Source organism: Quercus lobata, chromosome 2 (genome assembly GCF_001633185.2).
Source record: "Quercus lobata isolate SW786 chromosome 2, ValleyOak3.0 Primary Assembly, whole genome shotgun sequence".
Taxonomy (NCBI): domain Eukaryota; kingdom Viridiplantae; phylum Streptophyta; class Magnoliopsida; order Fagales; family Fagaceae; genus Quercus; species Quercus lobata.
This window is the reverse complement of record NC_044905.1, coordinates 70,402,587-70,420,113: the sequence shown is the minus strand read 5'-3', so window position 1 is coordinate 70,420,113 and position 17,527 is coordinate 70,402,587. Positions and strand designations below refer to the sequence as shown.

Below are 17,527 nucleotides of genomic sequence, written 5' to 3'. Positions count from 1 at the left end.
TGACCTTCTATCCAAATAATGTGGGTAAGCCATTGATGAACTTCTCCTTCCAAAATGGAGAGTTACAATCGCTTCTATGCATGACACAGGTGGTGAACACATCTTCATACCACCGATATTCTCCAAGGTTCTTACATCTAAGATTACTCAACTAGTCGTAAATCCTAGATGTGATATTGCTGGGTTTACCTACGAAGTGTTTCATGATCGTATAGATCAGGGTATTGACTCCGTCGGGAACACCTCTTCCTATGTGTTCGTCAAAGATGGGGTTCTCTTCCTCATCTTTTTGGATAGCATGCTTAATGTCTTCTTTAGACTCTTCTGTTAGGCAGTTATTCCACCAATCTAACAGTTTTCCTATGAATCCTAAAACAATGAGCTCTACAACCTCTGTGTTCTGAAGTCCATCATTTAGGTAGTTATTGGCTGCCATGGTTATATGCTGGATCTTGTTTAGGATTTCTTGTTCGGATAAACTATCTATGTTCCATTCATAGAGTTTACCACTGGATACTGTGAATTGGGTGGTCCTTTCCTCATACTGGAGGTCAGGGGGTGTAGGTCTGGGATATTAATTCTTGGTAAGGCTAGTTGGGTTTACCTTGGGTTGGTAAAGCCTGTTTACCTGTAATCCATGGAATTGGTCTTCTAGGTGTTCTATCTCCTTTTCAGTTTCTGAGGAGGTTCTACTAGAACTGCTAGAGGCTATATGGGCATGTAAGGTCTCTAACCTAGGGTCTCTACTAGTTGTAGTGGGATTTGGTGAAGGGGTGACTGGTTCCTTCTTCACAAGTTCGTTAAGCTTTTGGGCCACTATTTGTAAGGTTGTTTGGTCCTTAGGCTTGAGGCTAGCTTGTCTAGTTGTGGGGAGTTTTACTAGAGGCTTTTCTAGGATTTGGATAGGTTTGCTAGGGTTTCCTGGCTGAAGGAGAACCTTATTGTCAATCCTGTCTTCTATCCTATCAAGTTATTTTCCTATGACTCCTAAACACTGGTTGGTATAGTTGTTTTGCTCTATTACCTTTTTGACAACTTTTTCTTCTGGGGTGGCATACTTAAAGGGAGAGGCAACTACATCACTACCACGGTGGTTAAAGAATATGGCTTCTTGAGGAGGATGACTGGACCTAACAATTTCTGGTTTGCTAGAACTTGGTGCATCTTTTTTGGGGAGTAACTTCCAGTTGGTTTTGGAAATGACACAAGACTTTTTATGCCATTTGAAATGTTTCTCGAAATATTCAAAGAAAGGATAATAACTGGATACCTCTTTCATGAATAGTTTCCATTTCTCCAAAACTTCTTCTTTTTGTTCTCTGGTATGGTTGGCTCTATAGGCTTCTCTCTTGACTCTGTTTCTTTCAGAGTTAAAATCCTTAGTTAGAGCATCCATATCAGGGGTGAACTCTTTCTTCAACACTAAGAGCTGATAGTCATATTCAGTTTCCTGCTGAATAGGATTTCTCATATCAGTTCCTGATGGTGAAAGAGGCTTTTGACTGTCTTGACTAGTGCTGTCTTCTTCTTGATCAGCCACTGAGTCTTGTTTTGTTGTGTAACAAGGGGTACTAACCTGGGAATGATTTTTTACACCTTGAAACTGTGGACCTAAGTCTCTTCTAGATGTGGGGAAATGTGCTCGTGTTCTAGACGAACTACACTGGGATGTAGGTCTATCTCTAAGTTGGATAGTTGGCTGCCTAAAGGGTTGACATAGATCTATGGATCTAGACCTTGGTTCCTGGTACAGATCTACCGAAGATCTGGGCCTAGGTTCATCATATTCTAAAGGTGACCTAAACCTAGATTGGTCAAAGTTAAGTCTAACCATTCCATCGGCTAGCTGTTGGACAAAATCTAGATCTGGGTTCCTTGCTGGGTTTTGGATCTGTAGATGATGGTTCTCATTATCTATAGTCCAATGTGCTGGAAAAGTGACTTCAGAGCATTTCAGGGTTCTGGGTACCTGAACTGTGGATCTAACGTCTGGGGTTTGGATAAGGGTGGTTTCACCAGCCTTTCTCTTATCTATGGCTTGGATAAACATGTTTGTTCTCATACACTTATAATACACTCTGTATATAAGGGCAAGCTATCTGGCTCCATGTAACATGAGAGTTCCATGGGTTTTGATATTGAGGGTGAGGACCTTCAAGATGTGAGGGTCGTCAAGTGCTACAGTGAGGTTGGGGAAACAGTTGAAATGAACTGGTCCGCCGCTCAAACTGGATTCCATGGTTCCTAGGAGGCTGTCATCAAATCTAACATGACGAGTGTCTCTAAGGGCCATAAGGATTGAATTGTTCAACCCTTCTCTGATCAAAGGTTTTACTCCAACTTGGACTAAACCGAGGTGAAGGAATTTATGATCATCGTCCTTGTGGGTTTTTACTGCTGTAGGGGATAACAAGTAGCATGTTTCATACTCCTTGTTGATGCTGTAAACTTGTTCTATAGTCCTAACATGGTAGTCTGTTCTGAAAGTCTTTTTTCAAGGACCACGATGATGACTTATAAACCTGGTTTGTGGGTATTTTTGGTATGTTCCAATCTCTTAACTTCTAATCTAGATCTAAAAGCTGGTACGACTCCGAGTTGATCATTCCATCATCTTGAGGAATCTTAGGGAGGGTTGTATTCCTAGATCTAATGTTGGTGGATGAATCACTCCTTCTAAACATCCTATTCATCATTCTGGATTAGAAGCCTAAGAAATCAATCACAACCTAGACTACCTTTATCTTCCAATTTTCGGATCTAACCTTAGATCTGAAACAGGGTGTTCAAAGAGACTGATGCCTTCTGTGAATATTGTCACTACTTACTGCCGCTTATTCCTATCTTGGTGTTACAACAATCTTTCCGCTCATACCCTAACGCTCTCCTGGCTTGACGAGAATTACTGTTTGGCTCAGGTTTCAACACACTTAGGACATTAGACTTACTGGGCAACAGGTAGACACAGAACCGGACTGACACTTCTCAATAGTGCACATCTGCATCAAACTTTGGGTTAAAAACAAAGATAAGAAGAAGAAGATAACTGGGAAGCCAAAGATTAGCTTGAGCAAATAATCACAGGATAATAAACAGAAAGAATGAATGGGAGGCTCAGCCTACCACCAAAAGAAAGAACAGTAAACGCTGACTAAGATGAAATAACAGATGAAGAATGTAATGTATGGGAGTGGAAGTGCTATTAGAAAATAGATGTAAAACAAAATAATGTTTGTTAAAGATAACATACTCAAAAAAATGTATAACCACAAAATAATGGATAACTATGGCGGTATAACCAGCCAACTTGATTGAAAGATTCAAAATAATTACAGTATATATATATATATATTAAAAAAAAAAGTTTGAACTGTTATCCTCAACCAGCTCTGAAACACATCCTTAGGAAAAATATACATAAAAAGTAAAAAAGAAAAGAAAAAGAAGAAAAATATTTTTAAGCAATCGTTCTTTTTGTAGTAAAATTAATATGAATATATATGTTGGATATGCAATATTTATTGAATTCCTTTTTTAATATCTCAATAATTAGGGGTGAAGAATTTGAACTTTGAATGACTTATTTTTATACACCAAGGAGATGCTACTTGAGGGATAAAGTTTAGTTACAAAATTAGTTGTAATTTTTGGCTACAACCTTACTCAATATCTTTTTATTGGAGATGAATTTTGACAAATCCACCATTGGATTACATTTTTTTCTTATATCCTCCATACTTGTAAAATTTTTAGAAAATTAAATATTAATAGCTATGTTATTTATATACTGTTTAAATTGCAAGTTTTTGTAATTTAAAATTATATATAAAATACAAACTTATAGATCATATAATAAATAATATCCGATTGATATAAAATTTAACATGTATATTAAAAGTGTAAAGAACATGCAATTCAACAGCTAGATTTTTAAAATATGTAAAAATATTTATTTTATTGCTACAACCAAATTTGTAGCTAAACTTTGTTTCTAGTTGAGATACTTTTATTTTTTTTATTTTTTTTACAAGATATAATTTCTATTCTAACCTAATTTAAGTGTATATGTGTGTGAAACTCCCTTTTGGAGACTTAAATTCGACCTTTGCCACCCACACCTAACAAGCATTTATGTTTGTGGAGTAACTACCGCATGAAGGATGCACGGTGATCTAGTTGAGATACTTGGATGCACTAATGAATTCTAGTTAACTTAATAAAAACTTGAAATTGACTCGCATCTTTTTCTTTTTTTATAAATCTCATTATTGTATAGATTCAAGAGTATTTATTATAAATCAGGCTATTCCCAAAAAAAAAAAAAAAAAAAAACTCACTAGGTAAAAAAGATTTACATTTTACATGTTGAATATGCAGTGGCAAACTTTATCTCAATTTGATTTACCAAAAAAATCTTTTATCTCAATTTGTATTAAATTATTAGTTAAGATACTCAAATGGGAGAATGGAGACAGAGAAACTAGGCTGAGGCCCACGATAAAGACAGGATGGCGTAGAAAGAGGCCGAAGAGTTAAAGATAACCACGGCAATAGACCACAGCTTTTTTCATTCTCTTCTGGAAACTATAATAAATAAACAAATCCAAATCTTCCGCTAACTTCTAAAATAAGTTGGACTTTGCTCAGTCTCCTGGTCCCACCCCCATTCGCTTGGCCTTAGTTATTACGTGCCTAAACATACACTTGGCAACGTGGCGCAATTGTGCAATACCCATTAGCAACGTGTCACACTTTCAAAGCTCCAAAATTCTTACTGTTCGTGCATTATTTTTTGTGGCTAGTGTTATTGTTCTTTATTTTGATTCCCTTTCCAAAAGGGAAAGAACAGTAAATATAATAGAATTACTGTTACTAGTACAGAGTACAGACTGTACAGTACTAGTGCTGGTACACCAACCAAAGTTTTGAAGAAAATTTACTAGCTAGACCCAGTAATTATTAACAATGAGGATTTTCTTTTTCTTTTTTTTCTTTTTTCTTTTGTTGGTTGGTTTGGGCAACAAAATTCCTTCCCCCATTTGCTTATTGAAAATTTGAATGATGAGGGCTTTTGTGTTAATGGGATTTCACTATTCAATTTTAGGTTGATTTTGTTGTCAATTTGAAGTGGTAAAATGCCACCTATATATTGAGAGAGTGAGATTGATGAGTTTGAGTCGGTCATGATGGTTTTTAAGTTTGATAATTTCTTTTCTGGTCTTGGCTTTATGTGACCTCACTTTCAGCTACTTGATTCCTTGGCTTGCATTTGAAGCAAAAAATTATAATGCAGTGTTCTTTTTTTAATATACAGAGGGGGGTCAATATGTAAACAGTTATTACTCAAATTCACATTCATAGGAATTTGTTTTTTTCTTTTTTTTCTTTTTCTTTTGATAATTCAACAGTCAAAAGATTTGAACGGTTGAAGTCTTCATAAAAAAAAAAAAAAAAAATGTAAGTTAAGTTACAAAATTTGTTTGATTTTTAAATTATATATAATAGATCAAGAATCTTATAACTCAACTAGTTAATATTTCATGATGTTTTTAATAGAAACATCCAATCCTCTCTCATACTATCAAAATATTTGTTTTAAAAAAAATTACATACAATGGAATTTGTAGTGGTGGAACAAAAAACAACCAATCCCCACCCACCAAAATACCCAAAAAAAGAGCATAACAGAGGAGAAAACACAAAGGCATAAATTTTTTTGAGGTTTTATTTGGAATATTTTTTATTTATTTATAAATAATATGACGTTAATTTGAAACTGTAATATATGAATGGAGATGCACAATTGAGGAAGGTACATTTGTTATCATAATTCAAAAGGACACGTTAGAATTTATCTAATAAAAACAGCTAGTACATGAGTACACCAACGAAAGTCTATTTATTTATTTACTTTTTGAATTTTTTTTTAACCAGTCTATTTGTTTGTTGAAGTTCAAGTAATTGAAAATGCTTTGATGTGTACTACAAATGGTAATTGTATATTATATAATGTGCATTGAAGTCGTGTGAAAAAAAAAAACAAAAAACAAAGCAAATCACAAAACCCCTTAGACTAGGACCACAACAGCTTGCAAGAAGACTAGAATTCTAAAGTAATAAAGTAGAACAATTCCACAACCGTAATTACTTCAATTGAAATATAAAATGTAAATCATAAATGTTATTTTCATAACAAAACTTATAATGTTACAACTGTGCACAGTGGGATTGAAGGGTTTTTACAATTCAACTAGAGCTTTTCAGGTTGTGAAATTCTCAATCTAAGCCAACTATCACATGTGTAAAAACCAATCCAACTCAACTCACTTAGATTGAGTTGGGTGTAAGTAGGTTATATACATACATGTTTCATGCCTTATATAAAACTAGCATATAACCCATGTAAACGCATAAGTACATTTAAAATTAAACACAATTTTTATTATAAAATATAAGCAATTAGTCAAATTTTTTTTTTTTAAAATAGCATTTAACACATGAATACATTTAAAATTAAACACAATTTTTTATCATTAAAATATAAATAATTAGTCAATTTGTTTTTAAAAGTAAATGTAATTAGTCACATTTAAAATTCTTACCTAAATTTAATACTACTTTGATAATTTTTTTCTTTAATTTTTAATAAGATAGAATGTGTGGTGATTTTTATTGAGTATATGTGATTGGTTTTTTTTTTTTTTTTTTGCGCGTTAATATTAGATTCTTAGTATTTTGTACTCATTAACTCACTTGGCACAAAAATTAAAAACTTAAATGGACACATGAGAAAAACTTAAGTGGATTTTAATTTCAAATTTTAATTGAACTTTCTCTGAGTTTTGCTTATTAATATATATATATATATATATATAGACTAGATTTATATTTTATTATTTAGCTAAATTTTTAATAAAAATTATTACAATTCGCATAATGTGCATAAATAACTTACCGGATTTTCAAATTCATCAAAACTAATTCTTCAAATACCAAAATAAATCAAACTAAAAAAAATAAAAATAAAATAAAGATAATAAAATAAACTTATGGTATATATGGTGGGTTGGGTTGAGTTATATGGTAGAAACACTACTAATCCAAACCAACCCAACTGGAGATTTAAAGTAAAATAATTACCCAATTCAAACAACTAACCCACAAAAATCAACTCGAGATGTAGAGTTGAGCATGGTTTTGTTAAGTTGGTGAGTTGAATGTACACTTTTAATAAATGTTATACTATTAGCAAAACTAGTAATATTATTAGTTATCACCATAATCTATCTATCATATCAAATTAGTATTTCACTCTTCGAGATCAAAGTAAGTTCAATCATATCACACACAAAAAATTTTTGTAATGACAATGGAAGACTTATTACATCTAAGATGTACATGAAAAAATTGGTTTAATAATAAAAAATATGATTATTAAAATCATGGTTCTAAAAGTAGGATCAAATAAGTTAGTTGAATCAATTAACAAATAGTCCATTAGATTTTAGAATAGGCAGTCATGGTCAAACTAACTAGTTTGTTAAAAAAATTTCACATTTTTAACCATCATACATGGGTTTTTTTTTTTTTTCCTAGAATTTTTCACTTAAAGTGGTTGTCATAAGACCTCATGTCAATGATTTGTCATTGTTCATTAGAAGCTCATAAGACATTGATCTCATCCCATAGTCTTGAACAATCTTAATTCATTGCCGATAGCCTAAAGCTCAATCCATCCATTGTTCGATTAGATCTCTGACAGCCTTTAGTGATTAGTGTAGTTACTCCTAAAAATATTTATTTTAATGGCATTAATATATTGCAATTTTTGAGATATTATACAAATTTATTTAAATATTTGAACTGCTAATAAATTATCAACCTAACCTATAATAATTTTTTTTTAAATATCAAATTTATCTCTAATCAAGATAGAATTGGACATTTTTAGATATTTTTTAGTCAAGGTTGCTATTATTTAAATATCATTTTACCTAAAAGCTATATTTGAACATCTTTAGATATTACAGTATTTAATGTTTCAAATATTTTCAAATTTATTTAAATATTTTTGTTAAATTAATTATTTTATCATTAGACTTGACTTTCGGTTAAATCTGGATTCAACATCAAAATTTATTTATTTATTTTATAAATATAAAAAAAAATTGAACTTTTAGAGATTCGCTTCATAATAATCATTTTTAATTATCAAATTAAGACACTAATTATTCTTATTCTACCATAAAAAGGCTTTATTAATTAAAACTAACTAAAACCCAAAACATCAAAATCTTTAAACTCAATTTTTTGGGTTAGATTTTAAAACCATATTTAAAATGTTTATTTATTTATTTATAAACATACTTAAAAGATTAAAAATTAAAATAATATTTATAAAATAAATAAAAAAATTAGTTAAAAAGACAAGGAAAAAAGAGAGAGAAAAAAAAAAAAAAACCAATTTTTAAACCGTTTGGTACGTTTCTACGTGTTACAGTTCAAACGCTATCTCTGGTCCCAACAGAGACTGGGAGGAAAAGAAATTTAAAAACCGAAAAAAAAGGTGGAGACTAGTAAAAGAGAGAGGCACAAATCCAATGTGGTATTTAGATTTACCTTAATTATAAATTAGTAATTTTAGTATGAATTATAAAATTACAGCTTAAATTTAAAAAGGAAAAAAGAAAAAGAAAAAAAGAAACTCTGTGGGCAATAGTTTAGTTATGGATGAATATTGATAATGATGACGCTGGTATTTTGGGATTATAAACAAGGGAAAGAGGGAGTGGACAGAGAGATATGGGTGTGCCTATTTCCTCTTCTACTTGTACAACATCACCAAACCAACCTTCACTTTCACTTTCATCTTCAACTCCTTTTCTTTCTCCTTCTCATTCTAGACGCAAAAGGAAGAAATTGCATACTTTTTGATATTACAACCTCTTTTAGTTTTTTTTATATTTATTTGTTTCATTTTCTAAATTATCCTAACATTTGATTTTTGCCAAAAAGATAAGTTTTTGACATCTGGGTTGGATTTGGATTTGCATAGAAGATCATTGAAATGATTTGGGGACCTTCGGATTTGTGTTTGATCACTGGCTTCATTGGTGGGTCTCTTATAATTTTTTTGGTTAAAATATGTGAAACCCATTTTGTATTTTTACCTTTTGGTGTTTGGTTATTTAGTTGATGGGTTTTGGTGATCAAGCTTGGGTTGGGTTATGCTGATTCTGCCTTTGATTTGGTTCATTTTTGGTGTTTGTGGAAGAGTTCTGATTATATGGGTATCTAATAATTTGATAATTTATGCTCTGAACACAAAATTTTTAAAGAAAAGGAAATGAAGAAATAGCTTTGCTTGTAGTTGTAGTGGATGATGAATGTGTGCCGTACACGTAAACCTTTTGTGAGTTCTCACCGCAGTTTTTGGTTGTTGATGGTTCAAGGAAACGTTTTTCTCGGCTTTGTTTGTTTATTTATTTTATTGTTTTGCTGTTGGGTTAAGGATCTTCTGTTCAGAGCATTTTGGTTGATTGCCATTTGTTTTGGTTTTTAGGTAGTTTCTATTTTTTGGGTTACATGTTTTGCAAAAGAATCCCATTATTCCATTCCATTTTGGTTAGTAATGAACAGTCTACAATGAGGAAAACCATTTCATTCTTTTCTGGGTTGTTTTGAATCTTTTGATTGTCCATTGATGATTTAGTTTTGTCCTATAGATTTCCTAACTTTGATGTCTTCTTATTATTGCTAGTGTGAATTACAAACATGGGTAGCAAGTTTTGTGATCATCTATGCTGATCACTCTTAGAATTTTTGTGGTTCATGTGCATTTGATCAATGGGAAATGGAGTCTAATTTGGATCAGTACAAGAAGAATGTATATTCAGAATCTTATGTAGAAATGAACTAACTTCTTGCCTCCAATATTTTGTTGCAGGCTTATGCATTGATTCTTCTGGAGATCATGAGCTATATGTGCCAGTGTGGAGGTCAGAAGATCTGTTCTAGTCGTGATTTCTGGATATTTAGAATGTACTTGGGTTTCTCTATGCATCCTTTTAAGGGAGTGAGAGTTGAAATGTTAGAAATGTGGATGCCTGTGGTAGATACATAGTATTAGCTTCACTCTGGATTAGTGAACCACTGCTGTAGGACTCATGTTCATGATTGTAGCAGAAATTGTGGGGTATATTTATTTTTAAGTAGCTTTGATATTGATAGGATTTGGAGCAACAATTTAATATGTTCATTAGATTGAATGTGATAGGTCCCTTGTTGATTAGAAAATTGAATGGATAGTAGTGAATTCATACAAGTAGTCTAGGTGAACAAAAACTAAAATTGCAGCCAAGTAAAAAAAAAAAAAAAGTCATCGAGAACTTCTCAAAAACAGGATACACGGTAGTTTTTGCAAATATTGGTCATGGGCTTGCCACAAGTCACCTCGAGTGAAACTGTTGAGGAAGTAGAAGCAGCATCATTGAGAACATTTTTGCAGAGCTCACCTCAATTTGCTAATGTGAGCACATGTGATGTGGATGGAATGCACAGTGAAAGTATGAGCCCATTAGCTGGGAATCCACTATGCTCGTCTATTGGAGATTTCCGGAGAAAAACCTGCTTGGAGCGTTCCAAGGTTCATGATGATTCATTAAAGTTTAGAGGGGCAATGGAAGTTACTTCCAATGTTCATGGTTTGAAAATTGGTTCTGTTGATAAAGGTACTCCTAAAAGTGGTTGTAATGTTCAGAACCCTGTTTCTAGGATTGTGGGTTTCAAATCAGTTGGAATAAGTTCTCCAACTGATGGATTCAAGGGGGTTTCATCTGGTCATGTTCAATCTTCTTCTGGGATTAATTTCAGAGTCAATGAAACTGAGTCCAGTGGATCACTAGTCAGGAAGCGTTTGTTGTCACCATTGAGTAGTATGCTTTCTCCAGCCCAATTTAGTGGTGATCCTCTAGACATTGGGCGCAGAAGTGTTCATGAAGATTCAACTTCCCTGACCAATAATTTAAGCATTTCTGTTGCAAAAGATAATAAGAAGGCAAATGTTGGTAGCAATCGCCATTTTACCTTGCCAGCCTGGTCTTTGTCTAGTTGCTTGGAACAAAAGAACATACCATATGACAGTGTTAGAACTGAATCCATGTTATTCGTTGATGGCCCTTTGCTGGATAATAGTTGTTTGTCTTCACCTGAACTTGATCATTTCAGAGAATCAAGTGAGGTAAGGTCTCAAAGTGGGGCAATATTAATATCTCCCAAAAAGGCCATCTCACCTCCACATTCTTTGTCACCTCTTGGTCCAAAGTTTTCTGAAAGAATGAAAACTGCAGGAGGATGCAGGACTACCAAGAACAAGATGGTGGGTTGTCCTTTAACTTTAAGAGATACAAAACGATCGCTTGAGAGATCTGACAGAAACATTGTCTTTGCCCCTGAAGAAGAGGATCATATGATTGCAAGCAAATCATTTGAAGACGTTGACATTTTGCACAAAGAGTTCTGTCCATCTTCCTTGGAAAGTAATACTGACATAAGTTGGCCTTTCTCCCAAGAGTCAGCCCCAAGCTCCAAATGCGTGAGATTCATTAAAAGTCTAAGTGGACTTCCCATTAGGAGGTCCCTGGTTGGTTCATTTGAGGAATCTCTATTTTCTGGCCGGTTCTTATCCGGAAAACTCTGTCAGGTCAGTGTTGAGGTTATGTTGCATGTGATTTTCTTGATATCCTGGATTCAGTTTGGGTAGGTTATTCTTCACAGACATCTGAATCTGCTGTATATCATTGGCATTTTATGTGTAGAGAATTGATGGTTTTCTAGCTGTACTAAACATTACTGGAGGGAACTTTTCACCACAGTCACAGAAGCTTCCATTTTCAGTAACCAGTGTAGATGGAGATTGCTACTTGCTGTATTATGCATCCTTAGATCTTGCAGGAAAGTCATCATCAAACATGTGCAGAGACCAAAAATTTAGACGATGCCTTAGCATTGATGATTCACAAACTATCAAGAGTCGCCTGCGCATCCCTATGAAAGGACGCATACAACTGGTACTAGGCTTCAATCTTGAAACTGATCAGTGTTTCTGAATACCTATGATATAATTAATTAAGCTTCTGTTTAGACTTATTGGTCAGTGTTAATTCTTGTACTACCCATGTGACTCTTGTTTAAGTAAATTATATGCCAAAGATTGTGGTTGCTGACTGAACCTTTGCTGCTAGTTTTAATGATTGCCTGTTGAGGCATTAGTACTTGCAGTAGACCTTGTTTCATCTTACTCATGTTTAAGGCATGGAGCCTTAATTAGCCTCAGTTGATGATTTTTCCTGCTCGAGTCCATTGCATCCATTAGAGATTTGGATATTCTAGTGGTCTGTCACATAAAACTCTTACATTTTTAATTAGCAGTTATGAAAGTAATGTAGTTGGTCTGGATACGGAATATGTCAGTAAGCTAATTAATAGTGTGGTACTGTGTATGTAACCAGTGAAGGATCTTGTGTGTTATTTATTTAACTTAATTGGCAGTTACAAATGTGCTGTAATTGTTCTACGTTCAGGATACATCAGTGAGCCAATTAATACTGTGCGGTATTATGTATTTAACCAGTGAAGTATCTTGTAGTTCTAACTTCTAAGTGGTTACAAAAAAAGAATAGAAAAAAAAAAAAAGAAAAGAAAAAGAAAAGAGGAATTGTAATAGCGAGTTGTTGGCAACTTACTCATTAAGTGGAAATATTGTATTTTCCAATTAAATTTCTTGATAGACTTTAATACTTGCAAGAACGTGCCTGTTCCTCTCACTGAGCGATAAAAGGATTAAATTATTTATCACTCCTCGTAACCTGTTTAGTTATCAAATTTGCAGACATGTTTTACGTGTCACCTATAATGTCATTCATTTTGTTGAACATGATCTATTTTGATGGTTGAAAATCTCATATGCTAGTATTAGAGTCAAATTTTCCTTAACGTTGTCTATACACATTTACAGCATAGCATAAACGTCTTCTCTTTTTCTTGAATATATGGAAAATTTATGGAAGTCTTATATGTAATGGTTGACGTTTTATGATGTAAGAATGATTTTTATTTACTTTTAAATTGAATTACTCTCCACAGGTACTCAGCAATCCAGAAAAGACACCTCTTCACACTTTCCTTTGCAACTATGATTTGAGTGACATGCCTGCTGGAACAAAAGTAAGTTGTGATTTAGTATAATTTTTACCCCTTTCAAAATCCAGCAAGTGGTGATGTAAATACTGTTGAAGATATAATTACTTAGAATTATTCAAAGATCAAAGATTTGGGTTTTCTTGGTAATCAAATGGAGTCTTACCTTACATGGTGACCTAGTAAGATCCCACGATTCCCACTTGGGTGAGCTTATCATAGCTTTATAAGTTGGTCTTGTTGCAACGTTGCTTTTCCATGAAAACCAGATGAAGCATTTTCCATGACTTATATCTTTGAAACTTCTGTAATTTATCGGTCTTCTTTCTAACTACTCATAATTCTTGTTGTCGAATTCTCAAAACCCTCTTTCCCACACACAAATCCAAACAAACCCTATACTTTTTCTTGGGAAAACTTGAAAAAAAATAATCCCATACCTAACCTTCCCTGGAAAAAGCTTCCCACTGCCTCAATGGTATGGCGAGATCAGCGTTCACCTGCAATTGATATTTTTACTCTCTCTCTCGGTTGCAATTGATAGATCTCACCTATTTTTATGTGTCCATGTGACACACATTAGTCCATTTAAATGTTATACTAACAGAAGTACCAATTTGGCACCTATGTAAAATTCAGGTATTAAATTGGCTAAAATAAAAGTTCAGGAGATGTAAATGCCACTACCCCAAAGTTTAGGGGGGTGTCAAGGCATTTTTCTTGAACCATATTCATTATTACAAGGGTGTGGACATGATGCGTCCCGTTGGTTATTAATTTGGGTTATTGTAGTGGGAGTTCACTCTTTGCCTGGGGATGTGTTGAAAATTTTCTAGATTTCATATGATTTTGAAATGTATCTAGAGGTTTTATGTGTGTGGGAGATTTGTTGAGTTAATTTGTAGGTTCAGAGGTGGAAATATTGTTTTTTTTTTTTTATAAGTCAGAGTTGGAAATATTGTTGAAGGATGCTGTATGGTTTCGACCAGGGATTATAAAATTGCTGTCATGGACTTATCCCCCCCATTAAAAAAAAATTAAAACAGTTGTGGTTGTGGTCTCAGATGCATTTTCAGGAATGTTGGCCATCACATAGCTTAGATTTAAGCTCCATTGTGGCTATAAATTATTATTATTGTCATATCAAAATATTCTTAGCCTACAGATTTGTGTGTTGACCTAGAATTTCACATACTAATATTTTCAAAGCTTCTAACAGGTTTTAAATATATAATTTTCTCTAAATTGCAGTTGATAGAACATTCATCTTTTAAGATTTCTTACATTTTGTAATTGCAATGCAAGTCTCATTTTAGATTATAAAGATAACAAATTACTTTTGATGATATCTGCTTATCTTTTGGAGTGGGGTTGTTGGAAATTGGAATATTTGGTGGTGCATTCATGTATTGCATGTTCCAATATGTATCTAATGATAGTTCCTTTTCTTTGAATGAAAAATAGACATTCTTGCGTCAGAAGGTCACCCTAGCTTCATCTAGCCCAAATTCTACAAATTTGAAGCAAGGGCATACAGATATGGATGGTAAAGTAACAGGCAAGGGGGCTTCAACCTTACAGAAAAGTAATCCCATACAGTTTAGCAAGGAAGTAATGAATACAGATGGAGTTGACATTGTACATCAAGTGATATCCATAGATCAGAAAAATGAAATTAGTGGAAGTGAAGACTCTAAATTAGTTACTTCAACAGATAAAGAGGAGCCGTCCAATCAATCCCCACATATGGACAGTTGCTGTGTGGGTAAAGGCCATGAAACAATCAGGAACTCACATGGTAGTCTAAAGGTCAATGATAGTACTACTGGTGCTGGTGCTCTTCGTTATGCTCTTCATCTCCGTTTTTTATGCCCATTCCCTAAACAAAGTTCTAGGTCAATTCAGAGATGCAAATCAGATCCTCTTTCTGTACCAAAAAATAAAAGCTTAGACATGAATGGGGAGCGGAGATTCTACTTATACAATGACTTAAGGGTTGTGTTCCCCCAACGGCATTCAGACGCTGATGAGGGCAAGGTATGTGATTATGGTTTTACATATGCTACGCTTCCCCCCAATCCCCCCACCCATTCCAACAATCCTTTTTTGACATGTATTAATGCTATTAGCTAGGAGTGTGTTGGTTGATTGTTTGAATATCATCTTCTTGCATGGTGTTGAGGGTGCAAGCTCTCTTCTAGTGATTGTACCAGAATGTTGGCCTTTTCCCTTATAATTCACTAAACGTGGGAAAAATTTAAACTTTTTTTCCATGTTATAAAAAAGACTAATTTTTCTACTCATGTTCATAAAATTTATATGGTTATTTGAAGTGTCAGATTAATTTTTGTTCTGTCAAAACTATAGGGGGATGTAGACTATTTTATGGTGCAACACTTTGAACATTATTGAGTTACTTTCTTGTTCTCTACTTCTTCTTTAACCAAATGAAGAAATAAAAGTATCATAGTATCTTATCTTTCTATTCCACTTAAAAAAAGGAAAAAAAGAAAAAAGAAAAAAAAGAAAATAGAAGTGTTCTCAATGATTGTGAAGTGTCAATTATATTGATTTGATTTTATCTTGTGAGGGGAAAACGAAAATAAGGGGTTTGTTACATGGTTTTTCAACACCTGGATTCTGAAAATGAAAGATTTAGCCAAGAAAAAAAAGAATTCTGAAATGAAAGAGGAAAAGCTAATGCTTCCAGTTTCTTTCGTAAATTGGTTCAAAGTGAGACGGTTAAATTAGTAGTTTGGTTGTCTGAAATATCAATCTCCATTCAATGGAATGTGTATGAACTTCAACAGCATTCAAAAAGAAGAAAAAGAAAAAGAAAAGAAAGAATTTACTTGGATGGGAGTGAGTCCCAACCAAGGGGCTTCTTAAGATGAAAGCATTTTTGCATGTCTTTTGTAGGTACCATTTCATAATGACCTATTAGCAAAGAAGCTTCACTAATATCTTGGTAGCTTGGATTGCATATATGTCTAACACGGTTTATTTTTGCTATCTTATGGCAGTTGAACGTGGAATACCATTTTCCAGAAGATCCGAGATACTTCGACATCAACTGAATTGTCTAATTAACCTCACAAAAAGCAAAGCCTCCTTGCTGTGTACATAGAAGTCAAGACACTTCTTACTCATCTCGTCTCAAAATGCCACTAAACCTGTTTTAACTGTAAAGAATTAGATTCTCAATAATTTGAAGGGTTAATTGAAATATTCGCTTATCTGAAAGAAGTGGCAATATCTATATTTGGTAATGACCCCAGAATCATATCCATTTTACTTACCCCGGTTAGCTTGCTGGGCACGCAAAGCTGCATTGCATCAATTTATTTAAAATAAATAAAAAATGAGACATTTGTGCTATTTTTCCTAGCTTCCAACATTTTCAAGTAAAATTACCTGTACACCACATCCTATAAAGAAATTAACTTGGATTCATAATTGATTGTGCTTTGTGGCCTTAAATGTTCTCTATTGAGTTGCAAAAGCTACCTGAATAAAGAACCCAACAACAAACTCAAAAATTTTGATCACCCAACTATGATTGTCGGTCTAGTTCGAAGGGCTGGCCTTGTCCTTTGACAAGCCCAAGTTCAAATTTGTTTTTTGAGAAGAAGAAGAGAGCCCATGTCCAATTGACGTGCCAGTGTATATTAGCCCAAGTCCAATAAGTCTTAAAATTGGCCCACAAGACAAGCCCCTCTTATTTCCACTCTATGTTTATAATCGCATGCTAAGAGCATCTCCGATGGCTTTTTTAAAGCCAATATTATAGAGAAAACACCCAAAAAGCTCACTCCAACAGCTTTTCCATCTCCATTTTTTATATTAGAATTGTTACAATGCTTCTCTACCAATAGAGAACACTGTAGCGTTTACTGTTTACACTTGAAATATTTTTTTCTATTATAATAACCAGCTATTGAATATAAAAATATTGGAAAATGTGTAGTTGTTAAAAAATAAATAAATAATGAATAAAGACTGAATGAAGAAATAATATTTAAATGAGATGGAGAAAACGATAGAGAATTTGTTGAAAAAAGTAGGTAGGTAAAAACTAAATATCACTGTTCATTGTCCAAACAATACAAAAATATAGATAAGTTGCTAGAGATGCTCTAAAGGTAGAGGATAATTATTGTCATGGTTTTGTCACGTGTGTATTGTGCACAATATAAATATTAATATTATGAATTTTTTTTGAGGGAATTAATATTATATGATTTTAAGAGCCCGTTTGGTTTGCCAACTCAAAACATAGTGTTCAGTGTTTAAACACTGAACACTAGTGTTCAAAAAAAAAACAATATGT

General features: G+C 33.4%; 1 protein-coding gene across 3 annotated transcripts; it reads left to right on the top strand.

Moving 5' to 3' along the window:
* Positions 1–8,736: 8,736 nt before the first annotated feature.
* Positions 8,737–16,466, top strand: LOC115976389. 3 transcript variants are annotated; one of them, XM_031097633.1, is made up of 6 exons: positions 8,737–9,113; positions 9,947–11,701; positions 11,817–12,068; positions 13,144–13,224; positions 14,662–15,234; positions 16,221–16,466. In XM_031097633.1, exons 2-6 carry the CDS (start codon positions 10,433–10,435, stop codon positions 16,272–16,274), a joined length of 2,229 nt encoding a protein of 742 aa, XP_030953493.1. In that variant the 5' UTR covers positions 8,737–9,113; positions 9,947–10,432; the 3' UTR covers positions 16,275–16,466. The 3 variants fall into 3 exon arrangements, with proteins under 3 accessions (XP_030953493.1, XP_030953495.1, XP_030953494.1); XM_031097635.1 differs by lacking the exon at positions 8,737–9,113 and adding an exon at positions 9,180–9,562; XM_031097634.1 differs by lacking the exon at positions 8,737–9,113 and adding an exon at positions 9,581–9,624.
* The last annotated feature ends 1,061 nt before the right edge of the window (positions 16,467–17,527 follow it).